The 22649-nt window shown below is 57.8% G+C and overlaps 1 protein-coding gene across 4 annotated transcripts in view; it reads right to left on the bottom strand.

The window, feature by feature from the left end:
• Positions 1–22649, bottom strand: part of PDE2A (phosphodiesterase 2A) — a 90795-nt gene that overhangs the window by 51005 nt on the left and 17141 nt on the right. Inside the window, exons 1-2 of one of the 4 annotated variants that reach the window (XM_045817965.1) lie at positions 13965–14124; positions 2822–2883 (exon numbers count right to left, since the gene is read on the bottom strand). In XM_045817965.1, coding sequence (XP_045673921.1) covers positions 2822–2883; positions 13965–13983 — 81 coding nt within the window. In that variant the 5' untranslated portion in view covers positions 13984–14124. Of the gene's footprint in view, positions 1–2794; positions 2884–13964; positions 14128–22649 lie in introns of those variants that run through there. The other 3 variants (XM_045817964.1, XM_045817962.1, XM_045817963.1) reach the window with 3 other exon arrangements.

Below are 22649 nucleotides of genomic sequence, written 5' to 3' on the forward strand. Positions count from 1 at the left end.
TCCCCCAGCTAGGGCACCCAAGCCCCCGTCTGGGCCCCGAGAGCTGACACAGAGAGGGCATGGACCCAGTGTGCTGGGCTCACTACAGGACACCCAGAGGGAACAATGGCCCTGGCCCCAAAGGAGGATTCCAGGCTGAGTCAAAGAGCCCCACCCCCGGGCCGGCCAGCTGGCACAGGGGCCAGGCAGCTGTCCCAGCGGGTGCGCTGAACAGACGACTGCTGGGTGGGGTGGGTGCTGGCAGCCCTGCTCCCTGGCTGTCACGCCGCCAGTGCTAGGAGCATGTGCAGTGCCCACAGAATCTGCACGAACCCCAGCTCAGCCCTGCAGTGCCCCCTGTCTCACAGGTCACAGCCTAGTCCTGGCACCAAGGAGCTCACCCTTGAGGGAAGTGGGGAGGGTGCCAGCTGCCTCCAAGGACCTGCCATGGTCCAGGAACTTCACACATGCTGTCTTTGCGACTTCTCCCAGCAGCAATTCTGTCTAATTATGTCTAATAAGTGATTATGTCCAATAACGATGGAGCTTCTTATCCCTTGACAGGCGAGGAAGCAGATGTTCGGGCTGGTTAAGGTACTGGCCCGAAGTCACACACCCAGGATGTGGTGAAACTGGGACTTGAATTCATGCCCATTCGACCCCATGGTCCGTCCAGTAGATGAGGCTGTCTTGTCTCTCCAGCCTCTGCCCTGATGGGAGGGCTCATGTCATCTCCCCACCCCTGTTCCCTGCTTCCCTCCAGCTGTTCCTATAGTCTGAGCAACACCCTAGGGTCCCTACTCTCTCCAGCCCTGTCCTTTCTATGCTGGGGAGTCCCTGAGGGTGGCAACCTCTCTCTCCCAGCAGGACTGAGCGTGGGTCTGGCGCTCAGGATGGGGTACTAACGGGACCCAGAAACAGAGTAGGCTCTGCCGAGAGGCTGGACAGACACCTGCCATCTTCTGGGTGGGCGTGGCATTGGGCAGGGGCAGGACGGAGCTGCGGGCTCATAGACGAAGATCCTGGGTCTGAAGAGGATGGGACAGCAGGACCCAGACAAAGGAGAGGTGGAGAGAGAACAGAGACGAAGGGACCGAATGGGGGTGGCCCAGGAAGGCCCCGTGGCGAAGGTGGAGCTTGGCAGGACCGGGAGAGAGGGGCAGAATTTGGATGTGCAGGGAGCGGGCGAGGACCTAGGCAAAGGGGGCTGTGCCAAGAGGCATAAACAAGGAGCCTGGGCGTGGCATCTTCTCTCAGGGCCCAGCTCCCATTGTCCAGGAGGGTCTCGGCTTCTCCAAAGCCCTCTTCCTTCATGGCTTCCTGGGAGGATGACAAATACAGTCTTTCCTGGCGAGTGGCAGTGGCTGCTGAGACACTGCTGGCTCCCAGGAACGCCATCTGTCCCAGCTCTGGAGGAGCTCCGCCCCACAGGGATTGGCCGTAAATAAATTAATAATGACTTTCCAGCCCCCCCGCCCCCCACACCCCAGCTCCCAGCTGTAGGGACATTCTCAGGGCTCAGTGCCACGTCCCAGCAGTGAGCCCACACTGGCCCCCGCCCCCGCCCCCAGGCCCTGTGTGGGCCTCTCCTTTCCCAGTATCACTGGAGGCTGGGAGAGAAGGAGCGTGGGTCAGGCAGGAGACACATCTGGGCTCCACTCTCTGTTCTGCCTGGACTCAGGTCAATGTGTGACCCCGGTAGGTCTCAGTTCCCCCAAATGTGAAAGAATAACAGCCTCTACTCGTAGGGAGGTTATGAGGATTAACAGGGAAGTGGGTCTGAAGCTCCTGGCACAGAGGAGGGGCTGACACAGCAGCAGCCTCCACTTCCTCTCAGCCTGGCCTGGGCACACGAGTGGCCTCGTGCTGGTCTTGCTGCTTGGTCCACTATACATACACCCTCCTCCATGCCCACCTTCACCACCCCAGCCCACCTAACGTCTGCCGCTCAAGGCCCCTCTGAGCACTGAAAACCCATAAGAGGCACCTCAAGGCACGGTCAGGGGCTAGGGATGGCAGCCCTCATTTCAAAGGAAATGCATTCAGTAAGACTGAGAAACAAAAAAAAGCACAGTCCCTGGGTTCAAGGAGCTCACAGTTCGGAGAGGAAGCCATACAGAGTCACACAGTGGAGAAAACAGGACGCTAATGGCACAGACAGCAGATGCCCAAGTGTCTGGCTGCCTGGGCAGGAGAGCTCAGAGGAGGGAGTGCAAGGCTGGGAGGGCTTCCTGGAGGAGGGGAGGCTAGAGCTGAACCCAGAAGGATTTGGGAAGCTGAGGCAGGAAGAGGCCAGCAAGAGTGGTTCTAGGAGGCAGGAATGGGTGAAAGCAGGTCTGTGGCCTGGCTGGGGCGGCAGAGGAAGCAGGGGGCTGGGTAATATGGTGACTTTTTTTAGCAGAAAAATGACAAGCTGAGGCTTGCGTGCTAGGAAGATCCTTCGGACAGGAACATGGAGGTCGGGGACAACTGAAAGCTGACAGCAGTGAGCTGTCCAGGGGGAGATGATGAGCCCCAGACTGGGGCAGGCAGTGGGAATGGAGAGGAGGAGACACATTCACGAAGTGCTTAGGCAGACAATCCGCCGGGAAACTGTGGGATGAGGGTAGGGAGGGTGAGGGAGGAGTCCCAAGTTACTCTCAGGTGACCCTAGGCGAGGAAATCCCAGGCAGGAATAGGGTGGGGCTGGTGGTCTTTGTGTGGGGTGACCCTGGGCTGGAGGGGGTGGGGCTTGGATTCGGCTCCAGCCTCCCAGTTCTCCCAGGGGTGGGGGCAATGCTCAGACTGACCCCCAGCCTGTGCCCCCCAAGCCTACCCGTTCCTCCCTCTGCTGAGCTCTCACCTCCAGTCGGGCGTCTCTACTTCCTGGGGGCAATGGCTCCTGTGCAAGGAGGTCCTGGTTGGCTGCAGAGACAAAAAGGCCAGGGGCTCAGGTCTGCCAGTCCTTCTCCCCAGCCTGTTCCCCGACCCAGACCCCAGCAGACCCCTGGCTTCTTGTCCACAGGCAGCCTCGTCCAGGGAACCCAACTTGATTGCACCCTGCTCTCTCCCCACACCCTTTTCCTGCTCCCTGCTTCCCTGGGCGCCTCTAGCTCTGGCATATTCTCTGTCTCTCAACTCTGAGTACAAGGCCCAGCTTCTTCCTTCAGCCAGGGGCCCCTCAGAAGTGGAATCCACTACATTTTTACCCCGTCCAAGGCCCCCTCTGCTTCTGCTTCTCTCCAAGGAACTTCGCTAGCCCTCTCTGTGAGCCTCAGTTTCTCCATCTATTACGGGGATTTGCAGTATCCAGCTGACATAGTCGTTGAGCTGGGCTCCCAGCTAGGGTTGCTGTGAACCCTAAATGTATACAATCGTGTGTGAGCCTGCAACCCCAGCCGGGCACCTAATTGTCTGGGCTCCAAATGGACCCCTCAACCCGTGTCTCATCGGCACCACTTCCACAGCTCCCAGAATGCTGATGGACACACCAAAGACCACTCGTTTGGTCTCCAGGGTTCCGCCAGCCCGGTGGCATCCAGAAATCCCAGTCTCTCTGGGAGGCACTGCCCAGGGGCCGGCTGCCCCTCCCCACCCCCACCTGACAAGCATACCCAGGCATGGGACAGACACAGGCATTGGGATATTCTGAGCCTGGCTTCGTTCCCGTCAGCTGCTGGCCGCCATGCCAGCCTGGCGCGGGTGCAGGGGCTGATTTGATTTGGCAGCCTCAGAAGCGTGTGGTAGGGACAGGGAGGGGGAGGGAGGATGAGACACCCATCCCTGCTAGGAAATAAACAGCCTCGGGCCCTCAGCAAGCTTGGGGGAGGGCACAGTCTGGTATGGGGAGCGCTGGGTTCCCTGCCCGGTGCCCCCCTCTTCTCATCCAGGCCCTGGACGCCTGCCCACGACTGCTGGAATCTATGGCGCTCCTTGGGTTACAGGAGTGACAGTAGCTGCAGCTGGTGTGTGGATGCTTGTGGTGTGGCTGTGGCAGGGTGTCTGGTTAACCCGCATGTCCTTGCGTCCTGTGGGGGTCTCCCTATTCAAGCATGCCGGCGGCTGGGCCTGAGCACAGCCCAGGGTGATGGGGAGTGACGCGTGCAGAGCGATGGTCTAGACGTGGCCCATCCCAGGGTGACTGTGGCCACACGGCTGGGCCTCTAAGGACCAGGACGAGGCCAGGACGTGACAAGATCGCCTATTGCCCCAGGCCACTGTAGGGCCTGGTGTGCATAGGCTCTGACCTGCTCCTCCCTCTGCGTGAGGACCTTGCTCACCCAGCCCCATCCAGCAGAGGAAGTGACGAGGGCTGAGATAAGTGCCTGACCCCAGGGCCCATCCACGTTGTCCACAAGCCTGAGCCTTCTTTTCCACGAAGACTCTGATGCTGCCCCGGCTGAGCTGCCTGGGGCAGCCCCTCCTGCTCCCTGAGAGGGGGTGGCCACTTTCACTTGGTTCTCCAACTGCCCCTCGCCCTCTCGTTTCCTGTGTCCAACTTCAAGCACGGGTAAGGTAGACAGGGTGGGGAGCCTCGGCTAGGCTTTCACAGCCCCCCCATAATCCCCTCCTGCCTGCCCCCCTCACTCCCGCAGTAAGAGCAGGCTGGCTCACCCCTCCTGGAGGCCTCAGGTACCTGCACCATCCTGGGGACCTGGCTTCACAGCCTTCGGCTAGAGACCTGCTGCTGGGGGCCAGTGGCTCTGGTTCTCTGGCCTCGGGTATGGGGTCAGACCCCAGTCCCAAGGGGCCCACAGGCCAGGGCTGTGCCCCAGACACCAGCCAGGAGGTCAGAGGAGGGTGGAGCCTGCTTGGGGAAAGACGAAATGTCTCATCTGTCACTGCCTCCTCATTGTCCCACTGTCCTCTGGGGACCACAGGGCTCTCCCCACCCAGCCACAGGAAGCTGACCCCCCCCTGGAGACAGAAGGAGGGAACACTGAAGGAGGGGCTCCAGGACTAGGGCAAGACTCAGCCGTGTCCTTGGGGTCACAGAGGTAGAACCCAGGCTCATAGAACTCAGGCGTCACAAAGGGTCTGGCAGGGGTGTCCCAACTTTTGACATCTCTGAGCCACATTGGAGGAAGAAGCATTGTCTTGGGCCACACATTAAATACACAAATGCTAAAAAAACAAACAAACAAAAAAAAAGACAACCCAGAAAAATCTCATAATGTATTAAGTAAATTTATGATTTTGTGTTGGGCCGCATTCAGAGCCATCCTGGGCCACATGTGGCCCTCGGGCTGTGGGTTGGACACCCCTAGAATGAAGATAGTCTGCAGCAAGGTCCTGGGTGGCTTCCTGGAGGAGGCATGTGGTACCTCAAAGGAAGAGAACACTAGGTTCCTGGACAGCCTCCTAACTATGAGATGAGATTCATAGATGAGATTTTCACCTGGGACTTGTATGTACTTATGTATGTACTTGCCATATGTCCATGTGTGCATGGGTACGTATCCCAGTCACGGAGTCCTTAGCCCTGGTGTGTGTCCCAGGCCGTGTCTGCCCAAGGTAGGGGTCAGCCAGGCAGCAGGCACAGTGACAGAGAAGAGAGTAACCTTGGCAAGGAAGAGGAAGAACAGCTGAGGGCTGAGGAAAGAAGCCTGTCCTGTTGGTCATAACACAGTTCTCAAACCCGAGACGCCTGACGCCAAGGGCCGTGTGCTTCCGAGACCCAGGCCCCGCCACCACCTACTGTGCAACTTCCCCTCTGAGGACTTCCGCTCTCTGAGCTGCCTTCCCCATCTGAAGACTGAAAGACTGGACTTGATCTCCTAGGGCCCTTCCAAGTCTGTCTTTGAAGAAAGACTGACACATGAAGAACAGCCCCAGACGGAGGCCGTAGGAGGGTGGGGTGAGAGCCTGAGGGAAGCAGCGAGGGGAGTGGGGAGAGGGATAGCGGGAAGGGGAGAGTGGCGGAGGGAGGACAGAAGAACCCAGGGAGGCCTGTTAGGGGTTGGGCAGCTGGGGAGGGGCTCCCTGCTGGGGGCCCTAACCTCAGGGCCAAGACAGGAGGTGGTAGACAATGGGGCCTTGTGGATGACAGGGAGCAGCTGTCACCACCCCATCTGCCTTCTGGCCTATGGGAGGAGAAAGATGGGGAGGTGACAGGCAAGAGCTTTGCCCCCCTAACCTGAGTCCTGCCTCCACTCTTGCTCTCCGAGTGTTTCAGAGGAAAGGGGGCATCACCCAGCAAGGGACTCGGGAAGCCAGGTTTCGGGTCCTGCTGTGCTGTGTGACTCGGGGCTGCCCCAGCTTCCGTCAGCTGATCTGCAGACCAGGCAGTGGCACTGGGCTCCCAGTGGGGGCGGGCTCTCTAGAGATCGGCGGTCCTTCTCTCCAGCCTGGATGTTTCCTCCTGACTCTGGTGTGGGCACTGAGGCATATGCACAACTCGAAAGGCAGGAAGCCACTGGACAAATGGGCTGGCCTTGTGCCCGCACCACAGGGAAGTACCCATTGGTCATTGGCTCTCCAGGCATCCTGGCCTGGGACACCCCCTTCCTTAAACCCTTCTCACAGCTACCCCCAGGGCGCAAGCAGGGCTCTCCCTCCTCAGCCTGCTCTCAAGGGGTGCTGGTGGGCCACTGGCCAGTGCCCGCACTGGCCCTCTGGCTGCCCTGCCCCCTGCCCTAGTCGGGGGCCCTTGTACTTCGGGCCCCAGCAGGCAGAGGTGTGTGTGTGTTTCCGTGTCTGGGTCCAGGAAGTGTTCATGTCCTGTTTTCCCCTTCAGGCCAGGCTGCCCGGGGGGCGCGGTGAGTGGGCCTCTCCTTTCTCCACCGATGACATTTCTGACTTTAGGGGCTGGGAGGCGAGGGCACTCCTCTCTCTGCCACAGCCTGACACGGTGGAGGGATGGACGCAGGGGGATGAAGGAAATGACCACTTACCCTGGACGCCTAGGGAGTGACAGCCCTCACACGTGTGCACACACACACACCAGTCCTGTTGTGCCAAGAGAAAGCATGTGTGCCCCAGGTTAGGAGGGTCTCATTTTCCCTCTAATGCAAGCTCAGCCCTCCCTGGGGGTGGGGGGACCACCTGCCTCCCCAAGCTATCTATCTCCATTGCTTCTTGTTCTGTTTTAATAACTGAGCATCGACATTAACAAGGCAGGTGGTTGCAGCTCTTCCCAGCAGCCCCATTTAGAATCATTGAATCATCAAATCATCAAATCCTAGAATCCTACAATGTCTGCATCTTTGGCATCTTAAAGTCACAGAATGTCGGAACCACACAACCACGCCTCCACACAGCCCTGGCTGGGAGCTGAGAGTCGCGGACGGCTAGGACTCCTCAGCTTGACAGCGCTCAGCCCTGCCATCCATCCGCAGAGCTCACAGACTCCCTGGAGATAGTGACCCCAACTTCCTCCTGTTACAGATGAGAAAACGCAGCCCAGAAAACAGCCCTGAACAAAATTATCAGAGTGGAAGCCAAGCAGGGCCCAACCAAGAGATTGCAAGATGGGACCTTAACATTTCGGTGTTCCGGAAACTGCGAAACTTGTCTGAAAGTTACCCTTGGCTCCTGCAACTCCTTCACCCTTCCCCTCCCCTTGCCCTGTACCTGGGCTCCCCAAATAAAGGCAGCCATAGATGGAGGAAGCTTGAAGGGCCAACTCCCTCAGGGTGGAGGACAGGGAAGGTCACCAGCCAGAGGGCAGGCTCCCAGAGGAGGTGCTCTGAACACACGACAGGAAGGCCCAGGGCCCCCGGGGGTGGGGCCGCCCCAGGGGCAGAGCGAGATCCAAAGGGGAAGGAGGCAGTTAAGACTCACAAGTGATTTTAGAACCATCATGTATGTTTAGCATTTTCATAAATTTACATTTTAACTCATTTGGGGATGTATACATACATTTTTGGATTTGAATTTTATTAAATATTACATTTCACGGATTGTTTTAATTTGAGAATCCTGAACACTCTTTGCCCAGGGCAGACCCAAGTTGCCCTGCTATGCAGGCGTGTCTAACCGAGGGCCCTGGGCCATGGGAGGCTCAGGATGGCTCTGAATGCAGCCCAACACAAAACCCTAAATTTACTTAAAACGTTATGGGATTTTTTGTGTGATTATGTGTCACAATGTATTTAGACAACTCTTCTTCTTCCATGTGGCCCAGAGACGTCAAAAGGTTGGCCATCCCTGCCATGCCCCAGATGGAGCATGGTGCAGGTCTCCTGGTCTCCATTCAGCCTCCTGGCCGGCAGGCCTTCCTGAGACCTCTGGGGCCTTCGGGGGCCCTGGCGAGGCCCGGGCATCTGCCCTCAGTCCCTGTCCCCCTCACCGAGATACCAGGGGGAGCATTCTCTCTCCCCTCTCCCCTCTGCAGCTGACCAGCTCCCCCTCCCACCCCTCAGCCCTCTCTCCCCTCCCCTCCCATCCCCTCCCCTCCATCCTTGACATTTTCTTGTGTCGGCCTCATCACCCCTTGTCTGGACCATGCTGCCCCAGTCTCTGTGCACACCGGCAGCCAGCCAGCCTCCCCCCTCACTCCTTCTCTGTTCTCCACCCACAGCCCAGGGAGCTCCCTAACACAAAGGTCGGCGCCATCCCCGCTCGGCTTCCAACTCTTCGCCCAGTGCCCGGTTTCCCAGGGAGTAAATCCAAGTTCTTTCACATGGCTTATGAGCGCCGCACAGTTTGGCCCCTGCCAGTCTCACCAGCCTCCTCCTCTTCTGATGCTTCACCACCACCCCCGCCCCCAATCCCACTGACTCAGCCACCCTGGCAGTCCGGGCACCACTTCACAGAACCACGGAACCACGCTTTCCTCTCCCTGTCTGTCACCAGCCAGCCTTCCCATTCGCCATTCCCTCCTTCTCCCTGTCCAGAAATCCCTCCTGGCTCTTCCTGGCTCAGTTTAGATATTTTTCCTCCCAGAAAATCCCCAACTTGCCCCTCCCTCTCACTCTGGGCTGAACTTTAGAGTCCCCGGCTCTAGCCCACCATGGCCCTGGCCCACCATGGCCCTGTCCCACCATGGCCCCCCAGTTTCTCTCCAGCATTGCCCTCGCCATGCAATCTACCAGCATCAGTCTTTGTCTGTGCCCCCTCCCCAACCCCCATCCCATCACCCGTTCGCTGTCAGCCCAGCACCTAGGTCTGTCTACCTGCTTCAGGACAAATGCATTGTTGCTTAGACTTGGGGTAATGTGTGACAGAACTTCAAGGCCCACACCGTGCTCATCTTTACCTACCCTCTTGTTTAGGCACATAGTAGGTGCTTACTTAAATCTACCTATGAAGGCCTGGCAGTACACAGTGTGTAGCAAGGACAGGCAGGGCTGGGGTGCTCAGAGAAAAAGAGAGTCCCTGGGCTGGGCTAGGGGCTTCCTGGAGGAAGCAGTCGGGAGGATCCTCCCCATGTGTCAGTTCTATGGCAGAAATTGAGGACAGGCCGCAGGAAGTCCCTGGCCCAGTCCTAGGGGCATCAGAGCAGACCACCAGAAAGACACAAGAGTCTGTAATGAGAGAGATTCAGTGGCCAGGGCCCAGGACAGGGCCACTGAAGGGGCAGGCAGTGCATTCAGAGAAGGCTTCCTGGAGGAGGAGCTACTTTTGGCTATTTGAGGGCAGGGAAAGAAATGGAGATGAATCAGGTTAAAGAAAGTGGAGAGAGACAGAAACATGGAAGAGAAAGTTCTGTCCCTTTTTGTCTTTACCCCTGAGGAAAAAGAGGGAGGCGGAGGCGGATGAGCAGGAGGAGCGAAGAAGGCCAGGATGGAGCGGGGGTGACATCAGTGCCAACACCATGGCCAGGCGGGTGTGGATGGCCAGGGCTGGCAGGGAGCAGGTCCCCAGCTGTGGCTGGGAAACATTTCCTGTCTCCCAGCCAGAGGGGCCATTAATAATCATTTACCCGCCACAGGCGGTACGGAGGCCAGCCAGGGAGCAGCATGGTGCTGGGGCCAGAGCCCAGCCTGGTGGCCAGGAGAGCTGTATTCGGGGGCCAGCCCTGCCACCTTGCTGTGAAACCTGGACAAGTCACCTGACTTCTCTCAGTCTCTGGTAATGCTAGTAAAAGGAGGGTCTAAAAAGGAAGCTGCCTGAAGGCCCCTGCTCTCCGCTCTGCACCTCGGTTTCCCTAGATGCCAGTTGGGCCAGCAACCCTGGAGGGGCTGTGACATCTGATGATGGATGTGAGCAGCTGGGCTACAGAAAGCCCAGCTCAGGCCACATGGGATGGGCAGTCCCCACCCAGCATCCGAAGAGGGAGCCTCATGGAACCAGGTGCACATCGGTGGCGGGGAGGGGGCAGGAGGGAGGGGAAAAGAAGGGAGGGCCACCTGCGCAACACCTGGGGGCCAACAGTGTGGCTGGGCCGGGAAGACAGGGCTCCTCGCACACAGAAGGTGGGGGCCCCACGACTAGCTGTTGGTCACTGCGATGACTAGCACTTACAACTGTGCCTGCCTGGTACACAGCAGGTACTCGATAAATGCTTTTAGACAAGCGAATGAGTTAATCTGTTACATTTGGAAAGAGCTACCTAAAAGGTCACGATGGTGATTATTCAGGCCGAAGACAATGCGATGGGCAAAAGGCTTGGATGTGAGGCCCAGGGACGGCCATCCAAAGCCATACAATGTCGCATGGAAAGGACCGGCTTCCTCCAGATCCTTTTTTCCAGTTGCCCCAGAATCTTCCTCAGCCCCAGACCACATTTCTCTGTTCACCCAACACCCACTTCAAAGCGCAGCTCAAGCCCACTCACTTCAGAAAACTTCTGGAATGTGATGCCAAGGCATTGGCCCCAGCCCCCTCTCCTAACTCCAACAGTGCCTGCCAACCGTAAGGAGTCCTGGCCTTTCACGCTCTCCTCCACCTGTTGTCAGGCTACCCAAAATGTTTCCTCAGAGTTTTCTCTGGAGGGATGACCTGGATCTTTCTACTGACGGGGAATCCCCCATCAGACTAGAGGGTCCCCAAAGGTATGACTGGGCCTTCTTTTTCAGATAAGGGACTCTGTGAGGACAGGGACTATTCCCCTCAGTAGGTGTGGCATCAACAAAAGTGGAACTAGACTAAGATCTCCCTGGTTGCCTCCCAGCCTAGCGGCCATCCCTGGGGGCTCACAGGGAAGGGAAGGAGGCAGGCCAGTGTGCAGAAGGGGGCAGTTGGCTGCTCAGCACCCTGGAGATGATGGGAAGGGAACGAGGAAGGACACTGGGCCAGCCGGGGGACTAAGACCTCATGGTTGGCAAACTCACCCCACTCCGAGCTTGGCCCGAGGTGCTCTTGCACCTGGGAGGTGTTGCCGGGGATACTGCCCAGGCGTCGCGCACTGTCCGTGCCTGCAGAGCACTGCGTGGTAGTAAACACAGTGACCCTGCAACACGTGCATCCTCTCCCCGCCCCCTTCCAAATCCCGGCCAGAAACACGAGACAGGCTAAGAGGAAAAGAACAAAGGTTCCCGGACTGCGACATCGCCCGCCGCCCGCCTGTCCAGCGCCTGCTCAGCCGGAAACCCAAGACAAAGGCCTTGGTCAAAACGAGGAGGATGAAGGGCAAAGGGTAGACATAGCCTGGCCGGAGGGGGCTAGATAGAACATCATGGGATATCTCTGGGGACCTAATTGGGAGGGAAGCAAGGACAGGATGGCAGCCAAGCCCTCCCTGCACACACACGTCATTCCACAAACATTTATGGGACACCTGCTGGATTCTGCACACCCTAAACATCACAAACCCCATCCTTCACCCCACACACCTTATGCACACACTCCCTTACCCCCTGCAGCACATTCCAGAGCCTGCAACACCCCTCACACCTCTCATCTTCCTGGATGCCACTCACACACGCCTTACCATGCACATAAACAGCTCACGGGGAGAAAAGATCACACAATCCACATGTCACACTGAAAAGTTACAGAGCTCACACACCCACACTTCACATCACACTCACACTCCACCTCCCATCAGGCACCTCACACACCCCACACTCGCCTCCCTAACCACAGACACACATCCAATTAAATTCAACACACAAACCACCCAGACAGAGAGATACAGCCTGCATGAATAATGTGCACACCTAATACCACACCAAAATGCCACGTTTGTGGCCGCACATGCAGCCCCTCAGCATAGACAAGCCTGCCTGCACACAGCACCCCCCACCCCGTGGGTGTGCACACTCACACATACACACACACAGTCAACAGGCTCCTGGCCTTGAACCCTCAGCCCTGGATGCTGCACTCCTCCCCACCAGAGTCCCTCAAGCAGCCAGCACACAGACGCATGGCCCTCAAGCACCACACACAGGTCCTGACCTACTTCCCAAGCAGGCCCGGGCTGCACGCAGTGTCTCTAGGCCAGTCACCTCGTGGGCGAACACACTCAGGCACACGCAACTCCCCCCACCCCCGCCCCTCTGCTGAGATATCAATGAAACCTTTCCTCAGGCCCCTATGTGGCTCTTCCTGGCTATACACAACAACCAATAACATACACAACTTCACACGCAATCCCCCATGCAAATGGCCCCCACAGCTCCACCCCACAATGACAGACACACAACCACATACACAGAAGTTCCCCACACACACAACAGTCACATATACTGCTGCCACTCCGAACCCCTGGCATGGCCTCCCTAGCAACACATGGCATGCAACACCATACACTCACAGTCCTCACACTCATTGTCTGCCCCTGAGAACCCCCCACACAATCCCACATGATGACATACACAATACGACATAACACCATACCCTTGATCACACACAAGGCACACTCAACGTGCGCAATGTGGCCTGTCCTACACAGACATACAACCCAGACTTGCCCAGCCCTGGACACCTGGCCCCACAGGTGACCGACACCAGAGTGCAGCCTACTCCTCCCCACATCCCACACCTCCAGCTGCCCCCAGTCAACACCAGGACAGCAGCGATTCACGGGTTTATAAGTTTTGAGCCCCAGTGCCCCCCACCCCGCACCGCCCCCACCAGCCTTAGATCCCTGGGCACCGCCCGAGAACTACGAGTTCCATGTTTGGTCACTTCCACCAGTGCCCACATGTCATGCTTGACAACGTGAGAGGAGTGGAGGTCCTGGGGACACCAGCCCAGCACCCTGAGTTTTCCCCTTCCTCACCCCAAAGCAGAGGCAGCTATAAGGGGCAGGGGCGACCACAGGGAGAGACCCTGGAACAGAGACAGAAACCTAGAGGAACTGGGTGAGGGTGGGTAACAGACAAACCAAGATGGGTGGGCACACGGGCAAAGGAGACCAAACAAGAAAGACGCAGGCAAGCAGAGAGAAGACTCCCGGAGGACTCGGAACAGCCAGAGGAGAAACCAGAGAATAAGGTGGGACCACCACACTCAGAAAGAAACAAGAGGAGAGGGTGAGACGAACCAGAAAAAACTAAGGGACCTCCGCGGGGCGGGGGTGGAGGGGTTAGGAGGAAATACAGGAACGACGTAGGAGGGAGGTCCTTCAGAGGGGAAAGAAACCGTGATGGAAAGAGGCCTTCGGTCCCTGGCCTAGGGTCCCAGGTAAGGAATGAAGTCCAAATGTTTGAGTGGGATTCTGGGTGGCGGCACAGACGAGGCTGTGGATTAGAGGCTCCGGGCTTGTGGTGAGGCCCCAGTTCTGAGGAGGGGTCCTGAGTAGGAGTTGGGCGCTCGGCTGTCCTGGCCGTGCCTGGACTCGGACACACACAGCGGCGGCTTAGGGCTTGGGCACGGGTTCCAGACTTCAACAGAGCTCTCAGCGAGGGCCGGGGTCCCACCGGGCACTGTAAGTTCACAGTGGTGGAGCGGAATCCGGATCGGAAAGGGGTTCCGACTGTGGGACGAGGTTTGGACTGTGAGCTGGGGCTTCAAGGGCTCCGGGGGTGGGGTGAAGTCAGCACAGGAGTGAGATTTGGAGCTAGGGCAAGGGTCCCCACCCTGAGGAGGGCTCAGGGACAGGGCTGGCCAGGGAGTCGGCCGGGCGCTGCCCGACACCCGCTTCTCCTCGTGCCCCGGGTGGAGGGCCCCCCTACCTGCAGCCTGTCGGCGCATGGCGGCGGCGGCGGCTCGTCCGGCTTGAGGAAGACCTGCTGGCCCCGCCTGAGGAATTGGACAACAGCGATGAGGATGTGGTGCAGCACCAGGACCATGCTCGCAGCCGCCCGCCCGCCCGCCCGCCGGCCCGGCCGCTGCGCTCGGTCAGCGCGTCCGCTACAGCTTCGCCGGGTCCGCACGACTGTGCGCCCGGGCCCCGCCCCGGACCGCCCACTGCCCGCCCCCCGCGGCACCAGCCCCGCCTACCACCCCCGCCACCCTGGACAGCACCTCTCAGTTCGTCCGATCTTGGGACCCCGACCAGATTCCCCCACCAGCTCTCACCTCCCTCATCTCCGATCTCATGTCTTCAGCTGGTCCGCTATTAGGATCCCCGCCAGGTAGTCGGCTCCCAACCTTCGCTCCCTTCTCTTGCCCCTTTGTCACTCCTTTCACCACCTCACAGGGGTCACCTCTCAGAGCCCCTCTCCTGTTTGATCACATCCTCTCCCCGCACCTCTTAGAAAGTCCTGGAGCCAAGCCAGAGCCCCAAGGCAGAGCGCAGTGAAGGGTGGAAGAAGGGGGAAGGGACCACTGACAAATTACAAGGAACCCTGGGCTTGCTTCTCTTCCAGCGGGGGGAAAAACAGGTGAATTTTAGAGGTCGCTGCGGGATGGACAGGCCTGGGAGCAGTAGCAAATCTGGGAGGGAGACACGTGCGCACAGACGCGAACGCACACACGGACGGGCTCGATACTTCTGAGTGAGGGCTAGGAGCAGTGGAACCTTAGCACTGGGCAGGCAGGTCTGCGTCGGCCCCCTCAGAAGCCGGAGAGGGTACAGGCCCCAGGGTCATACAGTTCACAGTTCCGCGGTGGGACTCGCGCGCCCGGAGCGCAGTTGTCCGCAGAGCCTCTGCGCTCAGGCGCCTGCGACAGCCGTGACGCTCCTGCGCCCCCTACTGTCCCATCCCGGCGGCTCAGCCGGGCCCTATTTGCAAACAGCCTGGCAGGGGGAGATGCGAAAGGGCATTACCCGGGCCAGCTCCCTGCATGAACCTACCCGGTTCCTAACCTTCGCCTGTCACGAGATCAGCTGCGGCGGTGGCGGTGGGACGAGTCTGGGCTGGAGGGAGCGCTTGGGTCTCGCCTGGCCTTTGCCAACAACTTGCTGCATGACCTTGATCAGATCCCCCTCCCGGGTTTCTGGGCATCAGTGTTCCCATCTCGTTCACGAGACTGCCAGAAGAATCAACTCCGATAACGGTAACAGCCAGTTATCGGAGAATCAACTCCGATAACAGCCAGAGCCCTGACAGCCCTTGCTGAGGTCCCGCCTGCATCTTTCCCACTGCACTGCAGCCCCTCTCTCTCTGTAACTCCCCTCCCTTCTTGGAAGGTGACTCAATGAGCCCCCAGCCTCCCAGCCTCCCCACTGCACTGGGCTGATTCATCTGGGCCCTCTCTCCCAGGGGAGTGATTTCCTTGCTGTTGAGTCACTGAACCCAGCCCTGGACCCGGTCCAGGCACCTGGTACACAGGCTGTGCGAAGGCCCTCCATGCCAGGATTTCTCCCATCTCTCTCTCAGGCTCAGCTCTGGCCCTGCTTCTTCTTCCCCTGCCCGAACACCTTGAGTGACTCCCTGCTACAAGCACAATGAAGCCCAACCCCTCAGCCTGACACGGCAGACCTCCTGTATAACTTAGTTCTGGCTTGTCTTCCAGCTTTGACCCACTAGCCGCCATTCCTGCTCTTCCCAGATGAATGACTCATTCTCACCTTCAGGCCTTTACCCATGCCCCCCCACCTCCCAGTGCCCTCCAGATCCTGTTAATCTGCTTATCCTTCGGGGGCCAGACAGAGGCCCACCTGTTTCAGGAGGCTACCTTAGTTCTCTGGGTTCCCCTTTATGTCTTTCCTGGCAGTCGTGTCTCCAGCATGGGGAGGGGTGGGGAGTATCTCTCACTGAATGATCCAGGCCAAGTCAATGCATTTTACTGCATCTTTAAACTAGGGGCAATTTGTCCTAGTTATTAACACTGTAAAAAACATTACATGGGCTAAGATGTGTACAGGTTCTGGCCCACAAAAGGCCGTTCCTTCCTCTCTGGCCTCAGTTTCCTGCTCTGTAAAGAGAGTGACCAATAGAAAGGCTATTGTAAGAAGTGAGTCTGAGCACCTGTCACCAGGTCAGTGCTAGACTCTGGATGGCCTGGGTGGGACACAGGCACCCAGCAGGTACCTGTTACGGCCACTGGCCAGAGACCTCTTTGTTCTTCCGGGGAGGCCAACCGCCCCAGCCCCTGTAGTCAAGAGCCAAGCCTGGCCTGGCACAGCTACCATCTGGGCAGGACCTCCACAGCACTCACCTTTTGAGAAGTTACTTCTGAAATCTTACTTTGTCCCTCATACTGCAGCTCAATGGCTGGGGCCCCAGGAACAAATTCTGTGTCTCTTCCAACTCAGAGCCAAGCATCCCGCGGAGTCCTAACTCTGCCATAGACCTGCTGTGCGACTCTGGGCAGGCCACTGCCCCTCTCCACACCCCATTTCCCTCAGCTGTGAAACAGGAACACACTAGATTCAATGAGCAAACCTCTTTCTTTGGATGCTTGGCAGGATACAGAACCCTTTCACAAATGTCCCTTCACGTAATCCTTGAAATTCTCCAAGCAGTCCTTCCTCCCTGCCCCCTTCCAGAAGAGGCAACCAAGACTCCAAGAGTGGCAAGGGGACAGGCCTTGCCCCAGCTCCGATGGCCAGAAAGTGAGCTTTGCTCCAAGGCCAGGACCCTTCTCTTCCCCTGGCTCTGCATTCTGTGGTTCTGGGCTGGGTTCTCACCCTGGCTCGTGCCTGGGACCACCCCACCCCCCACCCACCACTGTCACCACCACCAATACTGGGTATTTTTAAGTGTTCCCAGATGATGGTTCTAATTTGCTGCCAGGTTTACACACCCCGGGTTAGATGCATCTTGGCTGACATCAGTACCATGGAACTAAGGGTCAGGGCTGGCCCCTATCGGGGGCTTGGGGCTCTGTGCCTGAGGGGCTTTAATGTTTATTAAGCACTTGCTATGTGCCTCAGTGACAGTATAAGGTAGGACCTTTTATTAGCCACATTCTACAGATAAGGAAAACGGAGGTTCAGAGAGACGAAGTAACTTGCTCACAGTCACACCAGGTAAGCAGGAGAGCCAAAGTTCAGACCCAGGCTGTCTGGCTCCAATCTGTACCCTCACCTCCTGTCCCTCTCTTGAGGAAAGGCATGTGAGAAAAACAGGTGGTTCTACCTCTCCTTTGTCCCCAGCAGTGCAGGGACTGAGGCCCTTCTACTCCCAGTCCCTGAACCCTCCACACATCTCTGCCACAGAAGCAGCTGGCCTAGCCCCTGTAGGCACCTCTTTTCATCGCCCCACTTCAGCGGCCACTCTAGGGTACCCAGGGACCCAGCTACCTCAGAGTAGGTATTTTTGGAAAAGGTGACTCAGCCGAGAGTCTGGGTAATGGGCCACTTGACCTCAGGCCCTGTCCAGAAACTGACCCTCCCTTGTCCCTTGTAATGACACCTCTGTGGGCCATTGTGCTTTCAAAGTACTCCCTTACCCAGGACTGGTGAGCAGACTTTCCTGCTCGCCATCTCTCCCTCTGAGAGCATCAAGCCAGCAGTGCTCAACAGGCCTCAGATCTCCCTGCCCCGTGGCCGTGTGTCCTGCTCCGATGAGCCTCCCTGCTGCCTGGTAGGCATCCATCCTGTTGCTGCACCATGGTTAGCATGGAGACTCCCGAACACCAGGTTCGAAACTGAGCCCTGCCCTGACAGGCTGAGTGACCTTAGGCAAGGCTCCGGCCCTCTCCGGCCTCAGGCTTCCCAGCAGCTGTGAAGGTTGACCTGGTTCTCTCTGAGGGCTCAGGCGGCTCAGGTAGAGGGAGGCAGGATCCAGGCAGGTTGAGCTGGGCAGAGGACCACTCTTCTGGGCAGGCAAGCCTGCCTAGGCATGCCAGGCCCAAGGACTGAGCAAGGACCAGATCCTAATACAGGAAGCTCCTTAGGAGAGAATGTGTGTGACTCAGTCTCTCCATGGCTTTGAGGGAGCCCATGAACTAAAAAAGGGCTCCACCTCCAAGGGGCCAATCCAAGAAGCACCCTGAGGAAGCTGACATCTCTGTGGGTCCTGCGTCCATCTAGAGACTGTCCTCGAACTTCAGCCCTGAAGGGGCCTTGGGTGTGAACCACCCTTAGGTAGCTGTGTGTGCACGCATGTGCATGTAATTCCTGGGTGAGGGCGAGAGAGAATGAGTACAGGTTTGTAAATTTACATCTTTGTGAGGACGTGTGATACTTCCTTCGCATAGCTGAACTTACGTGTGTATACACAAATGTACATGTATCTACAGAACATGCATTTGTGTGTTTGCAGACAGGTAAGTGTGTACAGTTGTACATGTGTACAAGTGTCCAAGCATGGCACATAATGGGCATTTGTGTTTCAATGTGTGTGCAAATGTGTGGGTATGTGTGTACCCGAAGTCACACCAGAGGTACCGCCCATAGCCAGTAGCCCAGGTCAGCTCTGCGTGTCTGCTGGTTGTGGCCCTGAATGTGGGAGTGGCCCTCACAGGGAAGAAATCTGGCTGCAGGCAGGTGCTGGGAACAATATGGATCTGGGCTCTGGGAGGGCAGGGCCTACTTCCAGAGCCCCTGTAGCAGCTCTGAGTTCAAAAGAACACAGGCCGAGTGAACTCAGGCCCCCGTGATGAGGGGGTGGGGCTGGGGTCAGCCACAGGTCTCTGTCATCTCCATATCATTTCCAGGTTGCTATGTGGCTCTGGGCAGGTCGCTGCACCCCTGCAGCAGACAGATGGCTCCATGGCTCTAGAAGGAGGAGGGAACCCGTAGGATTCTGGTCCAGGACCCCTCCAGGACCTGCTGTCTCACATCAGGGCTGACGTCCCCGGGGACTTGGGCCATAGCACACCTTAGGCCTTGGTATCCGCATCCATAAACCCTCAGATCCTTCTACTACCCCAGGCCACACAGAACCATATACACACTCACTGACTTTCCACAGATAGGTACCCCCTTCTCTCCTACACACAGACACACACATTCCTACATACAGACACACAACCTATATATATATTATCACATGGCTCCTACACAGAGAGATACAGGTGGGCACACCTGCCCCAGTGTCTCCTTCAGGGGCCACTGTGCCTTCTTCTCCCTGATGCCCATACATGCTGGAATCGTCTTTTCTTCACCCCCACCCTCAGCCTGCCTCACCCACACCCTCCTGTCTCCACACCGCACACAGGATGAAGTGGGAGCCCTGGCCTTCATGGCCTTTAACGCCCACCTCCCCACCCCCACTGCTCCCACCCAATGCTCACTCCTTCCGCAACTCCATCTTGTCAAGCTCGGATCATCCTGAGCCACAATTCCCATGGAAACCAGGAAGGAAGATGAGCAAAGGAAAGACAGATTCCAGCTTTCTCAGCAGCGCTACCAACCTTCTCAGCTTAGGGCAGAGATAGGGAACTGAGCGCTTGGCTCTCAGCCTAACCCAGGGACAGGCAAGTGGGTTCAAGGTGCTCGACCTCCCTCAACCCCAACCACCATCTTCAGGAGCCTGGGGTAATGCAGAAAAGTGCAGCGTGAGAAACCTTCTGCAACATCCACTGAGCCCCTCCCCTTCGTTGAGCCCCCTCCCCTCACTGAGCCCCATCCCCTCGCTGAACTCCATCCCCCTCACTGGACTCCATCCCCCTCACTGGACTCCATCCCCCTCACTGGACTCCATCCTCCTCACTGGACTCCATCCCCCTCACTGGACTCCATCCCCCTCACTGGACTCCATCCTCCTCACTGGACTCCATCCCCTCACCAGCCCACTCCTCTCATCCCCCATGACCTTACCCAGCCCATTTCCCCGGCTCACTGGTGCCTCTTCAGTTCCAGTCTGCGGGATCTTGTGGGGCTGCTTTGATTTCAGCCCTAGGCTATTTCTTCCTGAGCCCTGGCTAGCTGGCTGGGTGGACAAAGGAGGGCAGGCCTGACCCAGGCCAAGAGCTGATGCCCAGAGTTTCACTCAGGGGACAGCTGCAACCCCTCTACGGTGTGCCCAGCTTCCCCTACTAATGGTTCCTGGGCTGGCTCTGCCCCAGGACGTGCCCCAGGCTGCAGTCACTGACCCCAGCCCTCCAATCACACATACGGGTGTATACACGCACACACATGTCCGTGTGCGCGCGCACACACACACACACACACACACACACACACATCAGGGTTGCTCGGAGCTGAGCCTGTAAGGAGAGTTACTAAGGCACAACAAAGTCTAAGAAGGAAGGAAGGAAGGTCAGTCTAAGCAACAGAGACCCAAGGCACCATGCCCTGAAAACTCCTGCCAACTCAGAACCTGTCATATAAGGAGGCCCCAGTGTGTGGCTCTGAGGTTCCAAGAACTCACAGATCTTTGTGTTCTAAGAAAATTAGAGCCTCTATTGTACCACCCCATTATTTGAAGAGTCTGTACTTCCTACACTCTGTGAAAATGAGAGCCTGGAGTGCTGAGGCTGTAGGCGCCAAAGCTCCTAATACTCTATTATTCTAACTGCCTGAGATGCCAGGGCTCAAGGACTCCAGCACCAAGGTTTCCGCCCCTCAGAGCCTGGTGGTCTGTGGGCTGGAGTCTCTGTGAACACCAGGTAGGAGCAGGCCCATCCCAGCCTCCACGGTCTTGCTTACACCCTTGTGCATGCCTAGGGTTCCACCACCCTCCTCTCTGCTCATTACATCTTAACTTTAAAGGGGAAGGGGGGGTATTGCCTTCAGTTACTACCTTCTGAGTGCCAGATCACGGCTGATTCTCTCATTTAATCCTCATGATATTATTTGCCTGGAGAATAGAGTAGTCCACCCCATCTCTCTTGCTGGCTGCCTCAGAAGCCCCTGACAATGCTCTCTGGCCCACACCCGCACCACACCACGCCTTGTTGCTAATTTACAGTTGATAGTACTGAGGTCCCAGGACACGAGGTCATGTGCCTCAAGTCACACGGTTGGAAATAGTAGAACAGCAACCTGACCCGGGCCCCTGGCAAACCCGGGTCTCCCAGTAGCAGGTTAGCTCCCCAAAGAACCTGGGCGCCTCCCTCCCAGCCCCACCTCCGCTTTAGGTCCACACTGAAGTAGCTCCTCCCACCCTAGAGGCCCCCCAGCTCCAGAAGGCAGAGACTGTGGTCCCCTCTTCTCTTGCTTCCCCAAGCTAGAGGCAGTTTAGAGCCCCTGCATTTCCTATTCTGATTGATCTAAAGGCGCGTGATCCACAAAGACTCCATGGTGGGACTGGGAGATGTGGTGTTCAGTTTCTAAGCACTGGTCGCTATGGAAGCCAGGTGCTGCCAGCCCAAAGCCTAGCAACAAGGTGTGGTGTGGTACGGGTGTGGGTTGGAGGGCATTGTCAGGGGCTTCTGAGGCAGCCAGCAAGAGAGATGGGATGGACTACTTTATTCTCCAGGCCGGAGGGCTGGACCTGCTGCCTTGGCTGGGCTTGCATGGGGAAGGAAGGAGGCAGAGGGAGCAGGGTCAGGCAGGTCCTGAGAGACTGGGACCCAAAGATAAGGGCCGAGAGAGACTTGCAGAGACAGACAAAGGGAGTCCAGAGACGGTGGAAGTCAGGAACACCATCAGAGAGAGGGAGATGCGGAAAGGTGGAAGACAAGAGCTGGTGGGAGTCAGAGACCACTTGGACAGACGACTGGCAGGGAGGGACTGACTCTCAGACAGGCCGACTCCCGGGGAGGGAGCGCGTGCGCCTGAGAGGAGGAGGAAGCCACGGGGCAGTGACAGAGATGGATGGACTCATGACAGGAGGAGATAAGCCTGAGGCAGGAGGCAATATAGAAGCAGATAATGAAGGGAGAGAGGACTAGGAATGAAGGGGGTGGGCGGGCAACACAGACTGGGAGGCAGAGCCAATGGTAGCAGGTCCTCCCGCCACCAGGCAGCAGTCATGAGGACAAGGGCTCCAAGGTCGCAAGAGTCCTGAGCTGGCCCCAGCGGCCTGACCACCTGTGGCATGGGCATCACAACCTTGTGCAACCACCCCTCCCCCACCTGGCCTCTCCCCCAGAACACAGAATCATCTAGGCAGTGGCCCTCAGAAAAGAGACTGGCCAGAGGCCCCATGTCTCTCCCCCGCCCCTCCCCCCACAGGTCTTGCCTGAGATGGCACAGCGAGGCAGCCCTTAAACGGCAGGCCTTGGGAATTCCAGTCCGGAGCTTCCTCCCCACCCTCTCCTGAGTCCGACCACTCCTTGGTTATCCACGGATGCGCCTTCAGTACAGAGAGCACACTTGTCTCCCTACCAGAGTGACGGAGCCTAAGCGGCGACCCCCCTTTACTCTCCTCTTCTTCAGCAACAGGCCCAGACCCAAGGATGGGGCAGACAGGACGCAGAGGGGAGATGGCCCACAGTGGTCTCTCTCGGGGCTGTGTCTAGGGAAGGCAGGCTCTAGGGAAGCCCCAGCAGCCTGACTCCTCAGGAGCAGGGATTGGCAGGCACTTGACGGGTGGTATCTCAATCCTCACGGCAACTGGTTACAGATGAGGAGACCGAGGCCCCCAGAAGGGAAGTGACTTGCCCTAAGGTGCCTGAAGCAGAAATTGAACCCAGGT

Source organism: Phyllostomus hastatus, unplaced genomic scaffold (genome assembly GCF_019186645.2).
Source record: "Phyllostomus hastatus isolate PE091 unplaced genomic scaffold, TTU_PhHast_1.1 phas_scaffold_317, whole genome shotgun sequence".
In the NCBI taxonomy this organism is placed as follows: Eukaryota; Metazoa; Chordata; class Mammalia; order Chiroptera; family Phyllostomidae; genus Phyllostomus; species Phyllostomus hastatus.